This window comes from Artemia franciscana, chromosome 10 (assembly GCF_032884065.1).
Source record: "Artemia franciscana chromosome 10, ASM3288406v1, whole genome shotgun sequence".
In the NCBI taxonomy this organism is placed as follows: Eukaryota; Metazoa; Arthropoda; class Branchiopoda; order Anostraca; family Artemiidae; genus Artemia; species Artemia franciscana.
Genome location: NC_088872.1, coordinates 9494167 through 9516552, shown reverse-complemented (window position 1 = coordinate 9516552; position 22386 = coordinate 9494167). Strand labels below are relative to the sequence as shown.

Below are 22386 nucleotides of genomic sequence, written 5' to 3'. Positions count from 1 at the left end.
ATTGTGAATATTAGGAATACGATAAAAGGAATAAAAGAAAATAATTCATTTAAAAGAAAAGGCCAAAAAAAGTGGGCAAAACGTGAATTGAAGTAGAAACAGGCCAAAGAATCTATTAAATATGATTTTTGTGCATATTGTGAAGTAAGAATTGTTTTATAATAGTTTCTCCTTCAGAAGAACTTTACTGTATATTTCATTTATTTGTTTTCAAATTTAAATACTACCTGACTGGCTATTCTGTGTGAAATTTTAGGCAATTAGAAAACATAGACACCTTTTGGATCTCAAGACTCTAGAAGTAGCTCTTATGTGTCTCGGGGGTAGTATGCATAAGATCTAAGGATTTATGCATGTATATGCGCACAGAGGAGAGATGAGGGAACCCTAATACTAAGATCAGTCCAAAGGACCCCCAGAAAAATGTAAGAATCTGGGTGTTAAAATTTAGTTTGCTGTAGAATTTAAGGGTAAGCTAGTATGCACATTATTTTATAAAAACCAGTTTGCTACATATAAGGCTGTAGAATTTTGGATTGAAATTTATTTATGAACCGTTTTAAGCACAATAACAAATGGAGTATAAGAGAAGAAGAAAAAGAAAAGGGAAAGACGGAAAATGTAAGAAAATAATAAAAATTTAAAATTCATAAAATAAGCGGCTATGCACAATAATTACACAAAAAAAGAAAATAACATGCACAATAATTACAAAACGAAAATGTGTTTGCATTTGTATATTTTCTCACATTTCTATTCTCCTAATCTATACTGTCCTTGATCCTCGGTTTGTGAACAGGTTAAAAACATTTCTTGGCAATGTAAAACTAACGATTAGGACTAACGCTAGGCTGCAGGTGCTCCATGAGATATCAAGATTTGCATGATTTTCTAGGCAAACTTATATATTTTTTACATGAATCTTTTCCCCAAATTATCCATTTCTTTTCTGTTAAGATTGGTTTTTATTTTTTAGGACATTTTTGAATGTCGCACTTGTGGTCTGACTGGTTCTCTCTGTTGTTGTACCGAGTGCGCAAGGGTCTGCCATAAGGGGCATGACTGCAAATTGAAGAGAACTTCCCCTACTGCATACTGCGATTGTTGGGAAAAATGCAAATGCAAGGCATTAATTGCTGGCAATCAAACAGTCCGATACGGGCTACTTTGTCGTCTGATATCTGACACGGATTTAGTCAGTTTACCTAACTCAAGGTATTTACCAGCCTCGTAGTTTGATTTATTTATTTATTTATGTCTGATTGATACTTTTCATAGTTATTCATTTTAAATCTTATAAATTAAAAAATTTAATAAAACTATAATTTGTTATTATAATCAATTAGAATTATACTACTAACAACTTACTGCAGCACCAAGCCGCCTTAGGCCAACACAGCTGTGCAAGCTCCCTCTCCATCCCTGCCTTAAGAAATCCCCCCTCTTTACATCCTCCTAATAACTTCCCATTTCTCATAAATCTTTCCTTACAACATCCTCCAACCCATTCGGGGACGACCTGCTATCCGTTTGGCCCTTGACGGTTGGCCGACAAGGACAATCTTTGGCAATCTGTCATCCTTCATCCGCAGAATGTGCCCTAGTCATCTCATTTGTGGAGGAAAGATACGAGGGAATATGGTCAAACCTCGGGGAAATTGCAACAGAATTTTTTTTTCAAACAAAATTTTTAGAAAAATCAGCTGAATTACACAAAAAAAAATTCCCATTGCACAGGTTTCCCGAATTTTCCCTTGAACGGGGAAATGAGGGAGAAATCGACTTTTGAGCTTATAAATATTTTGGAGTTCAAATAGTCGTTTCCTATCAAATCAAGCACGGTGACTTCAAATCTGAATTCGTGGTTCCATTTTTCCGTACCTTATGGTCATTTCCACTGAGGGGGGGGGGTTAAGACTCGAAATTAAGAGGTTGTCATATTTTTTGATCGTTCCCTATAAAATGAATGGTGGAAAATTCGAAAATAAAGTTGAAAAATTGATTTTACGTAGTCAAGTACCTCATCTTACCTAAAACAGTTGTGAAAATTTACCTATATGAACTAGTTATTTTAATCATTTTTGGTCGATTCACCATTTCCTATCAACCTAGGAATGGTGCCTTACAATATGAGTCTCAAACAGTTCAATATCCCCCCTTCAGTCGTTCGAGATGATGAGGTCAGCCGACAAAGCATATCTAACAGATGCACTGATGAAAATTAACGGGGTCGATAGTCCAGTGACGTTGCCGACCTCCCAGACAGTTTTTGACGGTGGCTGGCTAGTTCACAAAATAACCATGGATTACCGGATCCCCATACTCGAAGGCGGCAGAATCTTACGTAGGTTACGTCCAAAGACATTTTGGCCAGGCAGGGGTTGTTTTTTTACTCTTACACTGATATACCAACGACGAAAAATTGCATACAGCTGGAAAGAACCAAAGGTTTGATGTGTCCAACGACTGAATTCTCTCCTGACAGGAATATCGTCAAAAGTAAGGAGGAATTTTTGAGAAGTCCTAAAAATAAATAACGCTTCATCGACCTACTAACTTAGAGTCTGACGCACTGAGGATGGTAAGTTCTACATGCTCAGGAAGATGCCGATGTCTTAGTTATGCAAACTGCAGTCAGTTGTGCTGACACTTTGTCGACCACTTTGATTGGGAATGATATGTACATATTAGTCCTTCTGCTCTACCATGTCAAGCTTGATAACCGACTAGTGTATGGCGTGACAAGGATCAAGAAAAAACTAGGAGTCGAAGCAGCAGTAAATTACTCGTTTGCCACGCAATGTCTGGCTGCGGCACAACATCTAGACTTTATGGCGTAGGGAAACCATCATGCAAGATTCTCATGACACCATGATCCGACCACCAGGAGATCACCGAAGCTGGAGAGAAAGCTTTGCTCCACATATACAAAGGAAAAAGTAATGAGAAGTCTTTGAAGCATATCCGGGTGTGGTTATTTACTATGCGGGTTGTAATTTGAAATGCTTTTGTTCAGGTGGAGCGGCTTCCGCCATCTTTGGCTGCCTCAAAGTAACATTTTTAAAGGTGCTATTTGCAAATTACGAAGTGACAAGACACGTCCAATTCGCTAAAGCCAGAAGAGTGGGGTTAGTGCCTCTCTTGGTCGCGGAATATGTATCTTCCTATTATGACAGATGCTGAAAATGGTGCACCCGCGGGTGCAAGTTTCTCAGAGGCAGCTGCAGTCGGAACGGTTTACCCTGCAGCTTTGCCTACGGGGACTGTAAAGGGTCATTATGTGCTAACGCAGAAGCAAGACAGGATGAGGACGATAACAAAGACGAGTAGGAAGAAGAATTAGTTTTAGACTAATTCTTTAGGCCGAAATATTTGCATAATTTTTCAACCTTTTCACTGGCTGTTTTTTGTTCTTGTTTTCTTCCTTTCTTCGTGATTTTATGTTTTGTCATTATAATATGACTGTTGTATAATTATAATAATATTTATAATAAATATATATTATAATTATAAATAATTATAAGAATTATTATAAATAATAATTGTAATTTATTATAAAACTTTTAATTATGGATATTTTTTATGATTGTATTTCGTATATATTACTTATTTATATAGCTTTATTTATAAATTTGACAAATCGGCAATTCGGGTGAGACCCTACTGAAAGCAAGAAAACACCTATGGGCATTGGTACATAAACATCCAAACGACTAGTGTGGGTTTTATTTTAATTTCTTACATTTGATGTTTTGTTGACTTAATCAACTTGACCTCTTTATCGCTACAAATACTAAAAATACTCATTAATAGGTGGCAAAACAAATGAAACTAGAACGAACAAAAGATTACTTAAGAATTGAATACCAATTTCAAGTTTTCATGAGTCTTCCATCCGGAAAAATCGTTAGTTCTTCCTCTCGTGGTGCTGTTTTGAATTGGAGGGGGGAGAGGGATGCTGATGTGCTCGGGTGCAATGAATACTATTCAATGTGTTTCAAAACAGTCCTGGTTACACTGGCTTTGTCATTAATGATTAATTTCCTTTTATTAATTATTTATTTCTAAACTAATTTTGTTTCTTAGTTTGTTTTTATTGTGGTAAATTTGACAAACCGGCACTTGATTCGTTTGGCCTACGAATTTTAAATATCCAAAGATATTTAAAAGTGGCCGTAAAAACGTTGCCTTTTATGGATATTTTTTCCAGGATAAATCTTTTGCCTAGAAACTATTTTCGGTTCAAGATGGCAATTTGAATGGAAATTGTTCAGGGGACAAATAATATTTTTATTTTAACGTGCTTAGTGCTTTAAGAATGTTGTGAAAGAGATGTTTCAAGAAACTTTAGATTTGATTGGTACATTTTCAGTGAAGGCAGCTGCCCGACTCGTAAAATTTATGTCTTAATTTGACAGTGATGTTGAGTACTTTTTAATTAGAAATTTTTCAAGGTCAAATATTGAAATTAAAGCAAGTAACCAAATGCCGTCAAGCCCAAGATTATTATTATTATTTTTTAATAGTAGCAGTCCAAGGCAGAATTTAGCTTTCGTTTTAATTAGGACTCGGTGTCTGTGCCGAAATTTATCTTTGAAAGAATATAAATAAAAAGTTAATTTTAATGTGCGGGGCTGTAGGGCTATTTGGGCATTTCAGTGCGAAGGCTAGAACAGCTTATGGTCTACTAGTTAATGCTAAAACACGTTACAGTAAGAATATTTTGGCTAGACCCTATAACGCTTACACAATCCCTCATATCCTAGCCCTAGCTCCTTTTTGGAAGCTATTTACCATGACCGATTTACGGACAATCCGTAAGCTATATTACAAGTAAAGTATCTTCTAAGTTTTCCTTTTTGGGCTCATAACCGCAAAGTTACGCAACTATATGGTGTTACTGATCCATTTGTAGCTGTGGACCAACGACGTGCCGAATCTGTTTCATCTCTAGACCGTAGCCACCCATATTATAGTGCGTTTATTTAGTATTGTTATCTCTTCCCAAAAAAATCTTCTGTGCTATGTCCTTTTTTGAAAATTTTCAGGCAACAATAGTGATCACCAAAATTTCTCCAATTCATGATAAGAAATTATATTGAGTGCATTAATTTGATACCAAAAGGTCTAATGCTGATTTTTGTGAGTGTATTTTTGATGTGTCAAAGTAAGTAGCAAAAAAAGAACACATCAATAATTGATTAATTTTTGCAGAGGTGAGAACATTCTTCTATTTCTTGTGCAAACTGTTGGCCGACAATTGACGGAACAGAGACAGTACCGTCCATCGCGCTCAAGAAGCTCAAGGAAAAATGCGATTGGGGATGGTGACCTGGATGTACCCGATCACGACTTAGAACCGCCTCGATTCGCCAAACGCGCTTTGGAAAGACTGCTTGGAGAATGGACTGCTGTCAGCTCTATGTTAAAAAGTGGTAGGTTTCCACCCTTTTTGCCTCCCTCTATTCTTTCGCCCTCCTCTATTCTCTTCCCCTTTTCTTTTTGTCTTTATAATTCCTATTTTGAAATTTCCTCGTGGGTTAACTTTGCCATTTTGATTGACCCTTGTCAATGAGTTGTCCTACTACCCACCTCCCTTTTCACTGTCTCATGATTTTCTGACTATCTGCAATCTTTTTTAATAGCCTCCCTAGGCCACTATGCAAACCCTTTATCATGAGAAATGGCCGTGGAGTCATCGAATTGTACATAATGATCAGGGTGACGTTTGTTACGGCTTTGGCTGAACATATTTTTTATCACCCTGTTTCTTATGTACAATTTGATGATGCCACGGCCATTTCTAATGATAGAAGGTTTACGTAGTTAGCTAGGGAGGCCATTGGAATAAAAAAACATTTTTTGCAGGAATAGTAGCAAACAATAGAATTATTTCGCAACAGAATAATTAACTTCTTGTTCATTTTATTTTATTCAGTTGCTTTGGTGTTCTCATAGAAGCAACTCGTATAACTTCTGTAACATATAAAATCAGTTGCGACAGTTGTAGATATCGATTTTGGTTCTTTTTATTTCTTGGTTTTGGATTTTATTTGTTTTGAGGTTATTTTAGTTTTCATCTTTTTTGTATCGGTGGTGAAGAAATCTTGTTTTCATACAGGCGAAATATCCGCGTCGTTTTAGTTTTTATGGCACTTGGTATTAACCAAATGGGCCCTTTATTTGGAAAAAACGGATTTTATCCGTTAATTCGTTAAATCTTGGAGAACACTTAGAGTGGAGGGATCGGGATGAAACTTGGTGGGAAAAATAAGCACACGTCCTAGATACATGATTGACATAACCGGAACGGGTCCGCTCTCTTTGGGGTAGTTGGGGGAGGGGGGTTAACTTTGAAAAATTGGAAAAAATGAGGTATTTTTAACTTACGAACGGGTGATCGGATCCCAATGAAATTTGATATTTAGAAGGATATCGTGTCTCAAAGCTCTTATTTTAAATCCCGACCGGATCTGGTGACATTGGGGGGAGTTTGGGGTGGGGGAACCTTAAATCATGGAAAACGCTTAGATTGGAGGAATCGGGATGAAACTTGGTTGAAAAAAGAAGCAGAAGTCTTAGATACGTGATTTACATAATTGGAACGGATCTGCTCTATTGGGGGGGGGGGGGGGGGGGGGTAATTCTGAAAAATTAGAAAAAATGAAGTATTTTTGATATTTAGAAGGATCTTGTGCTTTAAAGCTCTAATTTTAAATTCTGACCAGATCCTGTGACATTGAGGGGAGTTGGAGGGGGAAACTGGAATTCTTGGAAAACGTGAAAATTGGGGTATTTTTATCTTACGAATAGGTGATCGGATCTTAATGAAATTTGATATTTAGAAGGAATTCATGTCTCAGAGCTCTTATTTCAAATCCCGACCAGATCTTTTGACATTGGGGGGAGTTGAAGGGGGAAATCTTGGAAAACACTCGGAGTGGAGGAATCGGGATGAAGCTTGGTGGATAGAATAAGCAAATATCCTTGATACGTGATTGACGTAACCGTACTGGATTCGCTCTCTTTGGGGGACTTGGGGGGGGGGGGAGGGGATCTGTGATTTGTCAAGTTTGGTGCTTCTGGACGTGCTAGGACGATGAAAATTGTTAAGCGTGTCAGGGACCTGTCTAAATTGACTTGATAAAGTCGTTTTCCCAGATTCGATCATCAGGGGGGCTAAAGGGAGAGGAAAAATTAGAAAAAATGAGGTATTTATAACTTACGAGTGGGTGATCGGATCTTAATGAATTTTGATATTTAGAAGGACACCGTGACTCAGAGCTCTTGTTTTAAATCCTGACTGGCATTAAGCCTCTGATTTTCCTTTTAAATCAAAGTATTGATTCTTAGCATTTTGTTAGAGCTCATACCATATGAGCTCTTGGCTCTTAGCTCTTCTTGCCTCGTCACAAGTGCCATATGAGCTCTTAGCTCTTGTTATCTTTTCTTTCTACTGGTCGTGGTGTCGTTAGCCAAACAATGCCATACGATACAGCATTCGACAAAATACTTCTCACGTTAATTATTTGCCGTCACAAGGCCCATTGAAAATTTTCTTGGAAACCGACTTGAAATTTCATGAGTAATGAAAGGATGTGCTAAAACTGAAGAGTTGTTTGATTTTATACGATTATAAATCTTTTTTCTTGAGTTGAAAGTAGAAACACACTTGCTTCAAAAAAGTGTAATCAATTGGCTGACAAGCTTGTGCAGTGCGCTCACGCTTGGACACTAAGATATTATGCTTATGCACATTAGACAAGCATAATGCCTCGTCGTCTGCAGATGGCAACACGTTATTATATACTGTTGATCTTTACCTTTCCAGGAAGCAGGGCTTATAGTACACGTCTTGTCGCTACCATTCAAAGTGCCTTTAATATTAGGTGTTTACGAATTTTCTATTTTCAGGCGTGAAAGAAGAAACGTTGAATTCAAATTCAGCTGTTGCAGATGATGCAGCTTATCTGCAAAGTCAGGCCGGTAGCTCACAGCTGGATAAGTTTACACATTGTCTTCTTGTCAAGTGTCCCATTGAGCTCCTGGAAACACTTTTGAATACCATGATTAGGGAGCTTCAGAAATTTAACAAACCTGGTAAGTTGCTCTATTTTTTTGATGAAATTCCGTGTATTTTTTTTCGCTATTGGTTTAAACCAATAGCAATGTAGGTACCTGCTCTCTTTATATCAGTTTACAGGATTCCTCTCTCCTACCCCCCTCTCTCCTTTTATACGACAAAAGCCTAGTGGGATCACGTCCCAAAAGCAGTACGACCCTTTAAAAAAAACGGAAAAAACACAAAATACAGGGGAATTATATGAAATACCGACATACGTTGGACATTTTAATTATCATGATATTTCAGGGGGAGGATTGGAGTTAGTGCCTCTGAATCTGTGCCCAGGCCTGAATATCCGCATTGGTCTGATTGTTGGTCCTTCATTTCTGAATAAATGCTGAAAGCCACTTTATTATCATTGATAAATTTTCGTTTTATTCGTAAGGGATCAGTTAAGGTCCTAAATTACTCCTGTAGGTACTTGGCAGTGTATCCTTTGTAATTTTTTTGAGGCTGTCGGTTTGAAACCCGACATGCAAACATCTACTCTACAGATCCTGCTTGCTATAAACTCAAAAGATAAAGCTTTATGATAATAGGTTTGACCCAGCTACCTGGATAAAATTAAGAAGTGGCAACCAGCAAAAATCATTGTCTCCAGTAGAGCAAAAGTATATAAGGTGTATAAATCATAATTTTATTATGTATTTTTATTATTTAATCCCTCAGTTTTTTTAATTTGGGAGTTTTTTTTAAGTGAATCCTGGCATATTGAGGGTCTTATGATTTTGTTAAATTCCCAGCGATATCCCTGCTGCCAATCGACTTTCTATTTAAGATTCTAACTCCTTAGAATAAAATTCAATCAGACAAATAACATAAAACTAGCCGAAAAAGCTGTTAGACGATGGACACGCACACACACACAATGTTCTCTTGTTTGAGCATTGGAAACCAACTAATTTTGATTGTATCAGAGTCTATATTCTATATTAGTGGTGTATCTGTGTATTAAATAAAAAAAAAGTTTATTTTTTAACTGCAAGGAAGGAGCGACATTAAAACTTAAAACGAACTGAGATTATTTCCTATATGAAAGGGGTTGTCTCCTCCTAAATGCCTCGCTCTTTACGCTAAAGTTTGACTCTTTGTCACCACTCTACTTCTTAAATAATAAATATACTTTATAAACAATAAATACATTCACATATACACAATGAATACATTCACAATAAATAAAATACACAATAAACAAAATACATAATAAACAATAAATACATCTCAGGCTCGTAACTTTTGATGGGCAAACTTGATGAAACTTATGTATTTAAAATCAACATTAAAATGTGAGTCTTTTGATGTAACTATTGGTATCAACATTCCGTTTTTAAAGTTTTGGTTACTATTGAGCCGAATCGCTTCTTACTACAGTTCGTTACCACGAACTGTTTGATATCTGGAAAAATGGTTGCTTCAAGTACGATAACTAAAAGAGGTATGCTAACTTATAATTATAATATATAATGCTATAATATAAAATGCTATTATACTTATAATAGAGAGATAGTACATAGTCATCAGGGGTTGGGTCACTTTGTTAAACAATTTTGTTTTTTGTCTTCAATAAAGAAACACTATTTAGTAAACAATTTCGTAATTTTTTTAAAAAAGGATTATTATCCCCCCCCTCTTGGTAAAATACTGGGATAGAAAAAAAATAATATGAAACGTTTATTATTTGAAAGTTCTGGTAAAATTTGACATGATGGACTAGTCGCTATCTTGGAAAATAGTTGATCTAGGTGAATGAGACTTCCAGGAATAACCTACATTATATTTTGAAAAGGTCTTTTGAAGCATCTACCTCCACTTCTTTCCTCTTCAAAGGGCACTGACCTTTGATGTTGTTTTTGTGCTGTGAAAGTGGAATTTTAAGAAAAAAGATGAATAGTCACATAAGAGCTTCAACTTTTGAGCCTCATTACTATGTAAAATCCCGATTCATAAGGTCTAAGAATTTGGGAAAATGCGGAACTTTAAGGAACTAATGCGGAACTTTAAGAACTTTAAGGAACTTAGAGAAAAAAAATCTAAGAATTTGGGGAAAATGCGCCGTAAATATGAAAAATAGTCCAATCTGGCTTAAAGCCGTAATCAAATTATTGGAGTGTGTTTTCGAAGCACAACAACATTGCTCTCTATCTATTCTATGCTTTAGTCTATTAACTCTTCTTTGTTATTCTTCTCTGTCGTTGCTAATATGAACAAATTCACTGATTACTTTTCCTATTTTTGGAAGGTTACATACAAAAGTTCTGTGTTAATGGTGTATCGGTGTATATGTGAAAAAATACCCCCTTCAGGTATGATAAATAAAATATATGTGAAAAGAGTATGATAACTTTTGTTTTGAAAATAATAGAGACAAAGTACATAGTCATCAAAAGTGGGTTGCTTTGTTTATTCATTTTATTTATTTATTTATATGTTTATCCAATAGCTTGAAGAGCTTGTAAGCATCATGTTAAACTATTTTTTTTTGTTCATATAAAACGGTATTTAGGAATCAAATAAGTACTTTTTGTAACAAAAACTATTTCTCCCCCCCCCTTCTCTCATAAAGCCATACTCAAATTATTATAGTTGTGTTTCAAAGCCTGGAGTCAGAGAAAAAAATTTGAGACAAAATATGGTAATTTTTTTTCCAATGTTAAAACAGATTTAAGACCTATAATCATCTAATCATCTTCCTTGTAATCATCTAAGCCCTAGAAATAGGGAAGAAGCAGAGACAGGATCTTGAAAATACCTTCCATGGATATAATTTTGGACACACTTTTTATAATTTTTTTTTACGATTTTGGAGATGGAAAAAGTCCATCGCCTAGAATGAGCCCGACAAAATACTTTTAAAAATCTACTCCTTCCTTTTCCGTATATTCTGTCTGAATTTTTTGGTCTCTCAAATGATTTTTCATGTTATAATTATAATATAAAAATTTTAAATTAATCAATAAAAAATTAAATAAAGTTTCAAATAAAAAAATTAAAATTATATAAACTTCAAAATATTATAATAATGAAACAATAAACATATAGTCACGGAATGCAGTTGAATATATGGCTGAACACATAGTTAGTATTCATGATTTTATTTATATGATAACAATGCGACAAATCCTTTGGTAAAGCACGTACTGCGAGATTATTTCGGATGGTGGAATAATATTTAGGAACAGGGCTAAAAGAAATGCAAAAGTTGAAATATTTGAAAAATACAAAACATTGTTAGATCTGTATTTACCTGTGTAAAAGAAGACACCTTCCCCCTTCCAAAAAGTTACCCTCTGGTCCCTGCCTCCTCAAGGCTTGCATTTGTGTTCAAACATGCCAAGAAGACACCCTCCCCCTCTGAAAAAAGATCCTATTATCCCCACCTCCTTAAGACTTGGATCTTTGGTCACCTATTTATAATAAATCTTTACAACCTATTATAATTTGTATGGTGGAGTAATATCTAGGAACAGGGCTCAAAAACTGCAAAAGTCGAATTATATGGAAAATCTAAGAAATTATTAGATCTGTATTTACCGATGTGAAAGAAGACACCATCCTCCTTCCAAAAAGTCATCCTCTGGTCCCTGCCTCCTAAAAACTTGCATTTATGTACAAATATATCAAGAAGACACTCCCGCCCCTTCTGAAAAAAAGATCCTATTATCCCTTCCCCTCAAGACTTGGATCCTTATTCACCTGTTTATAAGAAAATATCCCCTCCTTCTGAAAAATAATGCCAATTATTGTCTTTTATTTTATAGAAGAGAAAAATGAAGTAAGAAATACTGTTCGCCGATTTGTTGGAAGCGTTGTCCGTGTTTTTGTCATCTATAGCATTGAATTGGCCCCCGTTGCTGGAAAGAAAAAAGGGAGTGCTTCTGGTATTTCTCAACCATTAATGAAATGTAGACGTGTTTTCCAATCACTGGCTGCCCTGAGCATTGAGTCTTTATGTGAGGCAGCCGACTCTTTAATAGCTCCTGTCAGAATGGGCGTGGTCAGACCAACTTTACCCTTTCCATTGACTAATTCGAATGCTGAAGCAATCCAGGTAAGTCGTTTTTTTTATTAGTAAGCATTTATGATTATAATATGCTACCGTAAACAAATATAGAGTTCGCTTATAATAAATCTTGTAACTCAAATTTTGTGTCCTTTTAACTGGGTTGAAATTTCAAACAGAAGACCAATTAGGCGTTAAAAGAGTGGGGCCATTGACTTCTCTTTCTGGGATACGCCGACGATTGATATGATTGGCTGACGAAAATGCGTCACTGATGGAAACCAGTCAGATGTTTTAGCAATGGAATTTTAGTAGTCATCTTTCTTTTTCTCTTTATTGCTTCTAATAGGATTATTACTTTTATTATCATCATTATTAATTTAATATTCTATTTATGATCATCGGCTAAACTAGATCGATCAGAGGTATCTGAGATAGAAATGTCTGTAATATTTAAGATTTCTTATAATTCAAGAGACAATCCGTGCCCTGTTTACTAAAAATTGTTGACACTCCAATTTTGTTTTTGCTCTGTAAAGCAGGTTGATGACCTTCAATTTTTATCAAGATTAGTTTTTGACGTCAGGTCTCTCTGTTGATATAATTTCTTATTCCAGGTGCTGATCAGGCACCAAAAGATCTTGTCTCTATTTTTTGGTCAAGAAGAATAAGTTTGATTCTCTGGTTCTAGATTGAAAAATGCGTCTTAGGACGGAAAAATCCTTTGAAATAAAAGCATCAGACAGACGAGAAGCTTATCTGAAAAAAAAAAGATCTGAAAAAAGATCTAGAAAAAGATTTTTTCTCCTGTGGAATTGTAAAAAAATTAGATTCGCTTTTTGATACCAAAGACAAATTTTTACAACTTAACTATCACCAGTCGGTTGATGCAAAAACAACTGAAAAATTACAAATTGAATTTTGCATTATATAAAATTTATATACAAAATTCCCCCGCTTTTGTAGAAATGTTACTTATAAGATTATTTTCATAGGGTTGCCTGGACAGGAGAGGTGGAGTCATTCTTAAAAATAAAATTTGTTAAAATTAAAACTGATTCAAAATTTACTTTTATTTTATATTTTAATATATGTTTGTTGTATAAGTATGCGGTGCTGTCCTTATGTTATGAAATGTAATACAATACAAACGTTAAATTTCTTTGTTTTCTATTAGGCTATTTGCAGATTTTAAATAATCTTCCTTTTATTTCTTGTTTGTGTACCATTTTATGCGAGGCATCTAACCTAATGAGAAACACTGTTTTTCTTTTTTTTTTTTTTTTTTTTTGTCAGTTACTTAATTCATGACTTTTGTCTTTTCTATTAGAAGAGATAGCATCAAAATCTGTAATAATCTTAGATTTCTGGCATTTTTTGGACATGCCACCCTTCTTGAGGTTTGAGAAAATAAGGCTTCTTAATATGGTTCAATGTGAATCAATTCCAACTGTTCTAGAGAAGCTAATTTCTTTTTATTATCTGTCTTTATAATTTTCTAGGGGACTGAAGAATTATTTTCTATCGACCCTCTCTACAGACCTGGGCAGGGAGATGAAATTCCGTCTGACTCTGAATTGCCACCTTCGCAGTCAAGAGGCGGAGCAGCGTCGGACATACAAAGCCTACATCAAGATTTACATGAAGACCTTGAACCTATGGAAGTAGAAGATAATGAAACAAGTGATAGAGAAGACGGAGGGGATAGAGGTGATGACGAGGAGGGAAATCCTGATCGTCAAAGAGGAAATGATTCTGATATGGATTTAGATTTGTTGGCCGCCGAGACGGAAAGTGAAAGCGAGGATGGGGACAATCAAAGTACTCATACTCAAGACAATGTGTCTATTCAAAGGAGTGTTCAGACTGGAGCAACCGCTGGATCGGATGCTGGAACTGGTAAGTTTTTTACTATTGGATATAAATCGGCTATAGCTGAATGTATTTAAATATAGTAAAATTGGGGAGAGAATCGGTCTTGTTTGTTTGTTTGGCTAAAGGACACATTTACTGCGTTTTGATAGTAGTTTAAAGAAAATCAAAAGCATGGGTAGGTAAGATGAGAGGTTTTTATTGGTAATTACTTTGCGGGGTGTCATCGGACTAGAGAATCCACTGTTATTGGGGTTTGCTCTGGTCCTCTGTTTGCTTTAGTCTGGTCCTGGGGTTTGCTTTAGTCTTTGCTCTGGTCCTCATAGCCAGCTGCTGTGGATTTTATATAACCGTGATCTTGGCAAGTCGATAGTCTTTATTTCCCGTAATTTGTATTGAAAACTTAAGGTGAAGACTAAGATTAGTGTGCTGCATGGGATGAAAATATCGTCTATTGTTATCCCGGTCCGAAGAGGGATCTCTCAAGGAGCTATCTTTTGACCGCCGTTTTAGAATACTTCTACTACTACTACTAACAGCTCACTGCAGCACCAAGCTGCCTGAGGGGAACACAGCTACAGACGCTCCTCTTCTATCCCAATCTATTCAAAGCCTCCTTCCTTGCACCTCCCAGCAAGTTCTAATTGCCCTTAAATCCATCCTTACGACGTTCTCCCATCCTATTCGGGGACGACCTGCTTCGTTTTGCCATAGACGGTTGGCTGACAAGGACGATCTGAGAGTTTGTCATCCTTCATGCGCAGAACGTCTCCTAGCTATCTCAACCTTTCTCTCATTATAGCCCTAGAAAGTGGGCTTGATCCATGTTTTTCGCACAGGTTACTCTTTGAGATACGATCAGTCAGTTGGGTGTCCGAAACAATCCTTGTCAATTTTTCTGGAAAACATCTAGTAAATCCTCCTCCGTCTTTGGAGGAGCCTCGTTTTAGAACCGTACTTGACCGGTCATCATTTTAACTTCTAATATTTGAATCTTTGTTCGTACACTTACCTTCCTATTCTTCCAAACCTTTTTCACTGTGTAAAAAACACCCTAGGCCTTGGCTATTGCACTTCTAACATCTTCACTACACCCACCGTCTTTATTAATAATACCACCTAGGTATGTGAAGCTGTCCATTTGATCGATCTTCTCCCTAGCTGTCCTTTTTAGAAAAACACCTAGTGTGTGGCTAAACTTAGTTTTCTGTAACTTAGTTCTAGATTGATCATTGTTGATTTATGCTGATGATGTTTTGAATTCTAAGTCTCTTTTACCATTTTGCCTGTCCTTTTACCATTTTGAAGAACATTTGTGACGTATAAAAGGTAATATGAGAGAATTGGCCTCTATTTCAATAAGCCTATAACGGTCTCTTGTTTTAGATTGTAATGGAAGTGATCCATCCCCTGAAATAAGACTGAGTGATAATATGGTAAAATCATCATCTAGTATAGTATGCATATATTATAGTATATATATATATTTATGACAAACAAACAGAAGAGAATCCTTTTTTTTGTGTTTTATAGAACTTATTAGGACTCTTTGTTTTATAGAACTCTTCGTGTTTTTGGCTTCTTTTGCTGCTTCTCTGAACTTAGTCTCTTTTAGGCGTCGCTTCCCTAGCATTATTCAGTGAAGATGATAGTGCTGAATCTAGCGCAGTAGAAACAGAAGTTTCGGATAACGGAGATAGTGATGATAATAATGACGAAGAGACCTCTATGGTGGAAGAACAGCTTGAAAGAAGAGTACCTACAACGTCATCTAACATGAGAAGCTCTTTGGCGCCGTCTATTCAATGGGCTGTTAGACCTAATGGCCAAGAGGCTGGCGCAAGTGCTGGAGCACCACCTGCTGGTTCAGTGCCTACTAGCGGTGCTAGATCAGGTATTAATCATTATGAGTTAATTTCAAGAGTATAAGAAATTAATACGAAAAGAAAATCAAATGCTCCAACGTGAGCTATAAACTACAAATTTAGGGCTTGAAAAAAACATGCCCATAAAACTAAAAAAAAAAAAAATAAAAAAACTCCACTGACATCTATACACCACTGACAGGGCCACGTTATCGAGTAGAGCTAAGTTAAAATTCAAAGCGTAGTTTAACTCCGATTAGTTAAAACTTTTATATCGATAAAGTTATTCAATTGACTAGATTAATAGTATATCTGGATCCAAATTGAACTTTTCTAAAACTAAGCAAATTCTTATTGAATGTTTTATTTATTGAATATAAAACAGCTTTGACTTATTGAATGTAAATATATATTTTTACTGAATATAAAACAGTTAAGGCTGAGTTAGTATGCAGAACATTAACTGATTGAGCATGTAAAACAACAATCTACCTTTTATATTGTATATATACCTTTTATATTTTATAATATACCAATATACCTAACAACAGTATACCTTTTGTGGCAGATGGCTTGACTTTTTATGGAGAACAAAAAAAAAAAAAAATCCTTTATATGTTCCTATAATTAGCTTTACGATTTGATGGGCAATGCTTAATGGTGTTTGTTGTTTTTTCTCTCTTGAATACGAGCCAGTTTCCTCGCTTAAAACATTTTGATGCTTTTAGTCAGTTGATCGACTCTGGTCAGTGATATAAATAGATAGTATGTGTTTGTTAATGTTTAGTCTAAACAATTTAAATGCTATTCGCTCAAGGATATTTGCAAATGCACAGCAGTCTTTTTTGTAAATATAGTCTGCATCTAAGAAAATATCGCTATCTGCTTAACTAAGATACTACTGCCCCTGGCTTTACCTGACAACAAAACTTCAAAGATCCTATTTTATATAGAAAACACTGTCCAAAAAACACTGTATGTGATTCCATGGTTTGGTGATCTTTGGGATCAGTGAGGTCCAAACGATTGTCTCGGCCAGGTTCAGCCAATTAAATAACTTCAAGGATCCTAGTTTGTGTTTTGGCCTGAGGAAATTTTCCATCTGAATACAGGACTTGGGTTTCTGTGTCTACGCATGTGCATAGGATTTCCCAACGTGCTTTAATAGCCGAAATGTCCATAGTTTTGCAAGTTCTATCGTGTTTCAGTAATACTGTTTGTGAGATCTAGAGAATTACTCCTATACCCTCGTTAGTACAGCATGAAAAAAAGGCCAACGTTTAAGAACGTTCTAAGAACGTTGAAAGTGCAATATAACCTTCCATGTTTAAAAATGTTTAGAACGTTTGAACGTTTCCATGCTAGAACGTTTAAAAACGTTGAAAGTGCAATATAACCTTCCATGTTTAAAAACGTTTAGAACGTTTGAACGTTTCCATGCTAGAACGTTTAAAAACGTTCTGAGAACGTTGAAAGTGGAATATAACCTTCCATCTGAATGCAGAGTTTGTTTTTCTTGCGTGTATGTGAGTGTATCTGTGTAGGCTTATTTTTGGGAGGGTTCCGATTAACACAAAAGGTATTTTTCGTATGGACTACATTTAGAACTTGATAGATTTTGGATTGGAACAGTGGCTTTAAGATAAAACGGTATATCTTCTTAAAAATAAAACTTCTGTGCAGTCGGAATCTACTATCCTTGTCCTGGGGGCTATGGGGGGTTTCACATCTCTAGAGTCATAGTTACTAGGCCTTTTGACTTTTATAGAACAAAATCGCTGTATCAAAATTTTGATCAGTGAAAAGAGGAGGGAGCATCTAAAAAGGGCAAGGGGGGAGGTTACCCTCCTATAGCTCTTCAACTTCCCCTGAAATGCTCCTTAATACCCTCAGTTGTTCCTTAGATATTGATAATTCGTTCTTCTGACAATCAACACTCACGCAGTGTTTTTTATTGAACGGTTCAAATGAACGGTGAATGTATCTGTGGAGGTTTGTTTTTGGGAGTTGATAGATTTTGGATTGGAACAGTGGCTTTAAGATAAAACGGTAAACCTTATTAAAAATAAAACTATCGTGCAATCGGAAAGGATAATAAATAAGAAGCAGTAACTTTGACATTTAATCAAATATTTATTATAGATTATTACAATATTGTATTGTAATATTTTTATAATATCACTATAATATTACTATATTATTTATAATTATTAAAGAAAGCTGGCTTCTTGGGTGAATTTGGGATTACTGACAGCTATTCTTTTTATTTTGATTCTCCTTCCTACGGCAAAAAAACAAAATGCGGATACAGTAGTGCTACCCATGCAGAAAGTTATTTTTCTTGTTTTCAAGGTGGTAGGGTGTAATTTTCCTATATAGAATTTTCAACTAAGGCAATTCCAGTAGTGTGGTTTTCATTTCGATCTGACACCATTTTTGAGGGTTTTCAGACTATCCTCATAAATTTGTTTTTGCATTAACTTTTAATATTAAGATTAATATAAATAGAAATTATCATTCTGGAACCAGTTTCAAATGGTTATTTTTTAGCACTTGACAGTTTTTTCCTGAAAGTTTTTTTTTTTTTATTTTCGATTTATATGAGCTGAATTTCCTTCTTTACTAGGTTACAGCAATTACTGCAACCATGATATGTAATGACTTTCTTCTAAAAGAAATGGACCTTGTATTGCCTAAGAACTATTCAATAAGAGGGACTAATTAAAGGGACTACGTTTATAGGTATTACAGTAATTACAATTATTGCAGAAGACAAAATTCATAAAATGACTATTAGCAATACTAAAATAGATAATAAATAGATAAACGTTTAACACTTAGGTTTTCTTTTCAGGGACAAGTGGTGGGCTGATCTACATGGATCCGCTGAGTGTTCGCAGACCCGTACCGCCACCTAGCGGAGCTGTCCAGGATCCCACTATATCAACAACAGCTGTTTGCCTGTCAAGAGCTTTTGGTCTCGTTATCCGTCAGATAGCTGATATTCTCGCTGGTTTACCAGATTACCCATCGTTTGAACCAGCAGCCTGTGGTGTAAGAAGTCTTGAACTGGCTCTCCAGGATATGATCCACTTACAGGTTAGATCTTGCATTATATTTTCATTAAAAAAAAGGGAGTTCTGAGTTACGTATGTTTTCCAATCTATTTGAGAATTATTTAGATACGGGTTTACTTTTTACTTTAACTGTTGTCTCGTCACCGACAATATCCCGATTGGAACTTTCTGTTTCACTCCTAGAAAAGTGTCAAAAATGAAGAATTTTTCGCTATTAATTGTAACAGCTAGATGAGAGCTGTGGGAACAGGAGACTGAGGAAGGGTGGTCTTCCTTTGGGGGGGGGGGGGATAACAACAGGAGTTTGTTTGAGCAGCCGAATTACCGGAAGCGGTTGGACTGGGTCTGAGGGTAAGAGAACAACGAGAAACTCCCGGGGATAAAACACGCTTGACAGGGATCGCTGGGGAATGCTGGCAGTCAGTTAAACAGGTGTTATGCGATGAGAGTCGGAAAATTCTATGTGTGAAACACGATGCCTTGCCTTATTTGTTTAGAATGGTAGTCGATACTCACCTCCTTCCTTCAAGTATAGAATAGAATATGATTTATTATTTAAAATAGCACACAAGCTAGCATAAGCACGTCAGAACACATAATTACTAAGTTAAGTCAATTATTAAAATGCGAAACAAAATAGGGAACAAAAGAGTTTTTGTACCTCATGGTCAACATTTGGGGAAGCAAGTCAAGTTAGGTATTTGGAGCTCCACGAGCATTAAGTCTTGTACTTGGAAGGATCGGGGGATTTTCTTTGAAGGGGGAAGAAGACGTCGAAGATAGTCAGAACTAAGGCACGTGTGCCCAAAGTTCATGGTAATTATGCGACGTCGTGATTCCAAAAATCCGAGTTATATTATATTTGTCCAATATTTTCTGTATAACCTGCTGGCTTTGATCCGTTTGCGCTCCCTCCTTTTTCTTCCCAAGCAAACTTTACTCTATAATATAGACAGAGAGTATGATTGAGGCATTGGTGTTTCAAAATACAGGATTTCGCTATTGAAGGTTAATTTCTTTCCAGAACCATGATATTACTTTGACTTTTTCTTAGAAAAGCAGCTAAATTTGTCTAAAACTAGTAACATTGTCCTTTCTTTGACAACTTTCAAATAATAATAAACTTATTTTCAACCTAAAAACCCGTGTGCATTTCCAAGATTCATTCCCCCCCCCCCCCCCGCCTTTTCAACCTTTAAGATCCTGACCTCAAAGACCCAACTCCCAGAAAATCCCCACCCTTCAACCTCTCCCACTAATCCACGAGAGATACAGGAAGAGTTTCATTCCTGCATTTGTAAACATTATTAATCAGTGAATTTGTTGTATTGACTCAGTTTTTTAGTTGATGATTGTTTTTTTTCATCTGACAAGTGTCAATCTGACACTGTGTGTTTTTGTCTGTTTTTTTCTTCTCTTTTTTTTCAAGTTTTATCTGACTGTAATACCTGACGTAAAGCGCTAATTCGGCGCCACACACTGTGAAAGTCGTTTTTAAAATAAAAGTCTCTCTCTCTCTCTCTCTCTCTCTCTCTCTCTCTCTCTCTCTCTCTCTCTCTCTCTCTCTCTCTCTCTCTCTCTCTCTCTCTCTCTCTCACTCTCTCACTCTCTCACTCTCAATGATGGTAAAATGATCGTCTTTTGGTAATGTAGTAGAACCTCTGGAGAGCAGAAAAATGGTAGGTATAAGACTGCAAATTGCAGGCATAACAAAAATTAAAGATTAATATTTAAAATTTGTCAGTTTTTGCCAAAAAAAGAAAACACGTTTGACACCAGGCTTTTTTCCAGAGGTTACTTGCGAATCGCTTGAAAGATACTTGGGACTGGCTTGTAACTGTAATGGATTCGACAGAAGCACAGTTAAGATTTGGCACCGCCTTAAGTAATGCAGCAGGCCTTACGGGAGCTTCTCAGCTAAGGGCGCAAAGGGCTCGATTTCAGAACGTCCCCTCAGCAATATCAACCCTTGGAGCACCGGCTCGGGATACATTAGATCCGTTTTCAGTGCGTCGCGACTTCCTCTCTTATTGTCTGTCTCTCATGAGATCCCAGTCTTCAGAGCATGCAGATGCGCTGCCAGTTTTGGATGTGTCGTCTCTGAAGCATATTGCTTATGTATTTGATGCCCTAATTTATTATATGAGATCTGGGGTTGATGTCCAGAGCGAGGGAGCTAACGAGCCAGGATGTGAAGAACTTTATGTGGATTCTTGGGTTGAACAGGTAATTTAACAATTATTGAAACATTAATGATCTTACTTTTATGTATTTGATACTTTGGTTAATTATTTTATATATGGGGTTGATGTCAAAGAGTGAAGGGTTCAGTAGAAATGAAGAACCATGAATTGAATTGCTCTGTACCAAAACTAATTAATTAATTCACCGATTATTCGCACCTAGAAAAGTAATGTAAATTTTATTTATCTATTTAGTGGAAAACCTATCACAAAACAAGCAACAAAAAGATGCTATACAAACAGAACAATCAAGAGAGAAAACTAAACATTGTATGCAAGAAATAAAACCTACTATACCAAAAAAGCGCAGGACCAGCTACTTTGATTATATATTTTTCAGTAATCCTTGAGATGGGTAGTGTAGGGTCTGCAATTTTTTTCTTCAACTACTGAGGTATATCCCGGCCAGGGTGGTTAAAGTAATAAACAAGAAGGTTTTTGTTGTTGTTGTTGTTGAAAAGATAGTATATTTTCTTTTTTTCTTAATAAACCGTAATTTCTAAATTAAATATTGATGCATCTAATTAATAAAATAATCCCAATAAATTCTTAAAAATTCTAATTATAACAAATAAATTAATATAATTGATAAATTGGGGATGACATTTAATATTAGACGTTTTTAATACTTTGATAAGATAAATGTTAATCCACAAATTACACTTACTGTGTAATTCTTGCTCCATAGTTTAAGACGCATAAATACAATTTTATCCAAGTCTAAGAATTAATACGAAAACTCTGAAAACTTCTTTGTAACCGGCATTTAATATGATTTCAGATTGATATTTTGTGCTTTTTGAGGGGGTAATTCTAGCCTTAAAAATGTGTTTTTTTTTGTATTTTCAATTTCTCCCTCCCAGATCCAGATTTGACCCAAGTATTTATTTTAAAGAGACATCGGTGCGAAATTGTATTTTGTTTTAATTGTGTTTAACTCTCTTTTAAATTGTGTTTAAAATTGTTTTTTAGCTCTGACTATAGTGGTAGATTCAAGTTCACGCTTGGTTTTGTTGGAAATTGGTCTCTGTTCATAAAAAAAAAATCCAAAAAACTCAGTAATTCTAGTGGAATTTCAAAAAAAAAGATAATTTGTACAAAGATTTGAGTTCGCTATCCTAAACCGCTAAATATGCTCAGATATTTTAGAGGTACTTACGTATTATATCGACCTCACTTGGACAGTTTTACTTGGAATATAGCC

General features: G+C 35.7%; 1 protein-coding gene and 1 long non-coding RNA gene across 2 annotated transcripts in view; one reads left to right on the top strand and one right to left on the bottom strand.

Annotated features, from left to right (window-relative positions):
- The window catches only part of LOC136031757 (uncharacterized), a 216168-nt gene that overhangs the window by 77914 nt on the left and 115868 nt on the right, over window positions 1-22386 (bottom strand). The gene's annotated exons all lie outside the window — the stretch shown is intronic.
- The window catches only part of LOC136031753 (E3 ubiquitin-protein ligase UBR5-like), a 76594-nt gene that overhangs the window by 27591 nt on the left and 26617 nt on the right, over window positions 1-22386 (top strand). Inside the window, 8 exon segments of the mRNA XM_065711481.1 lie at window positions 977-1215; window positions 5215-5435; window positions 7915-8100; window positions 11884-12173; window positions 13628-14024; window positions 15613-15891; window positions 18717-18961; window positions 20731-21165. Of these exon segments, the coding sequence (XP_065567553.1) occupies window positions 977-1215; window positions 5215-5435; window positions 7915-8100; window positions 11884-12173; window positions 13628-14024; window positions 15613-15891; window positions 18717-18961; window positions 20731-21165 (2292 nt within the window).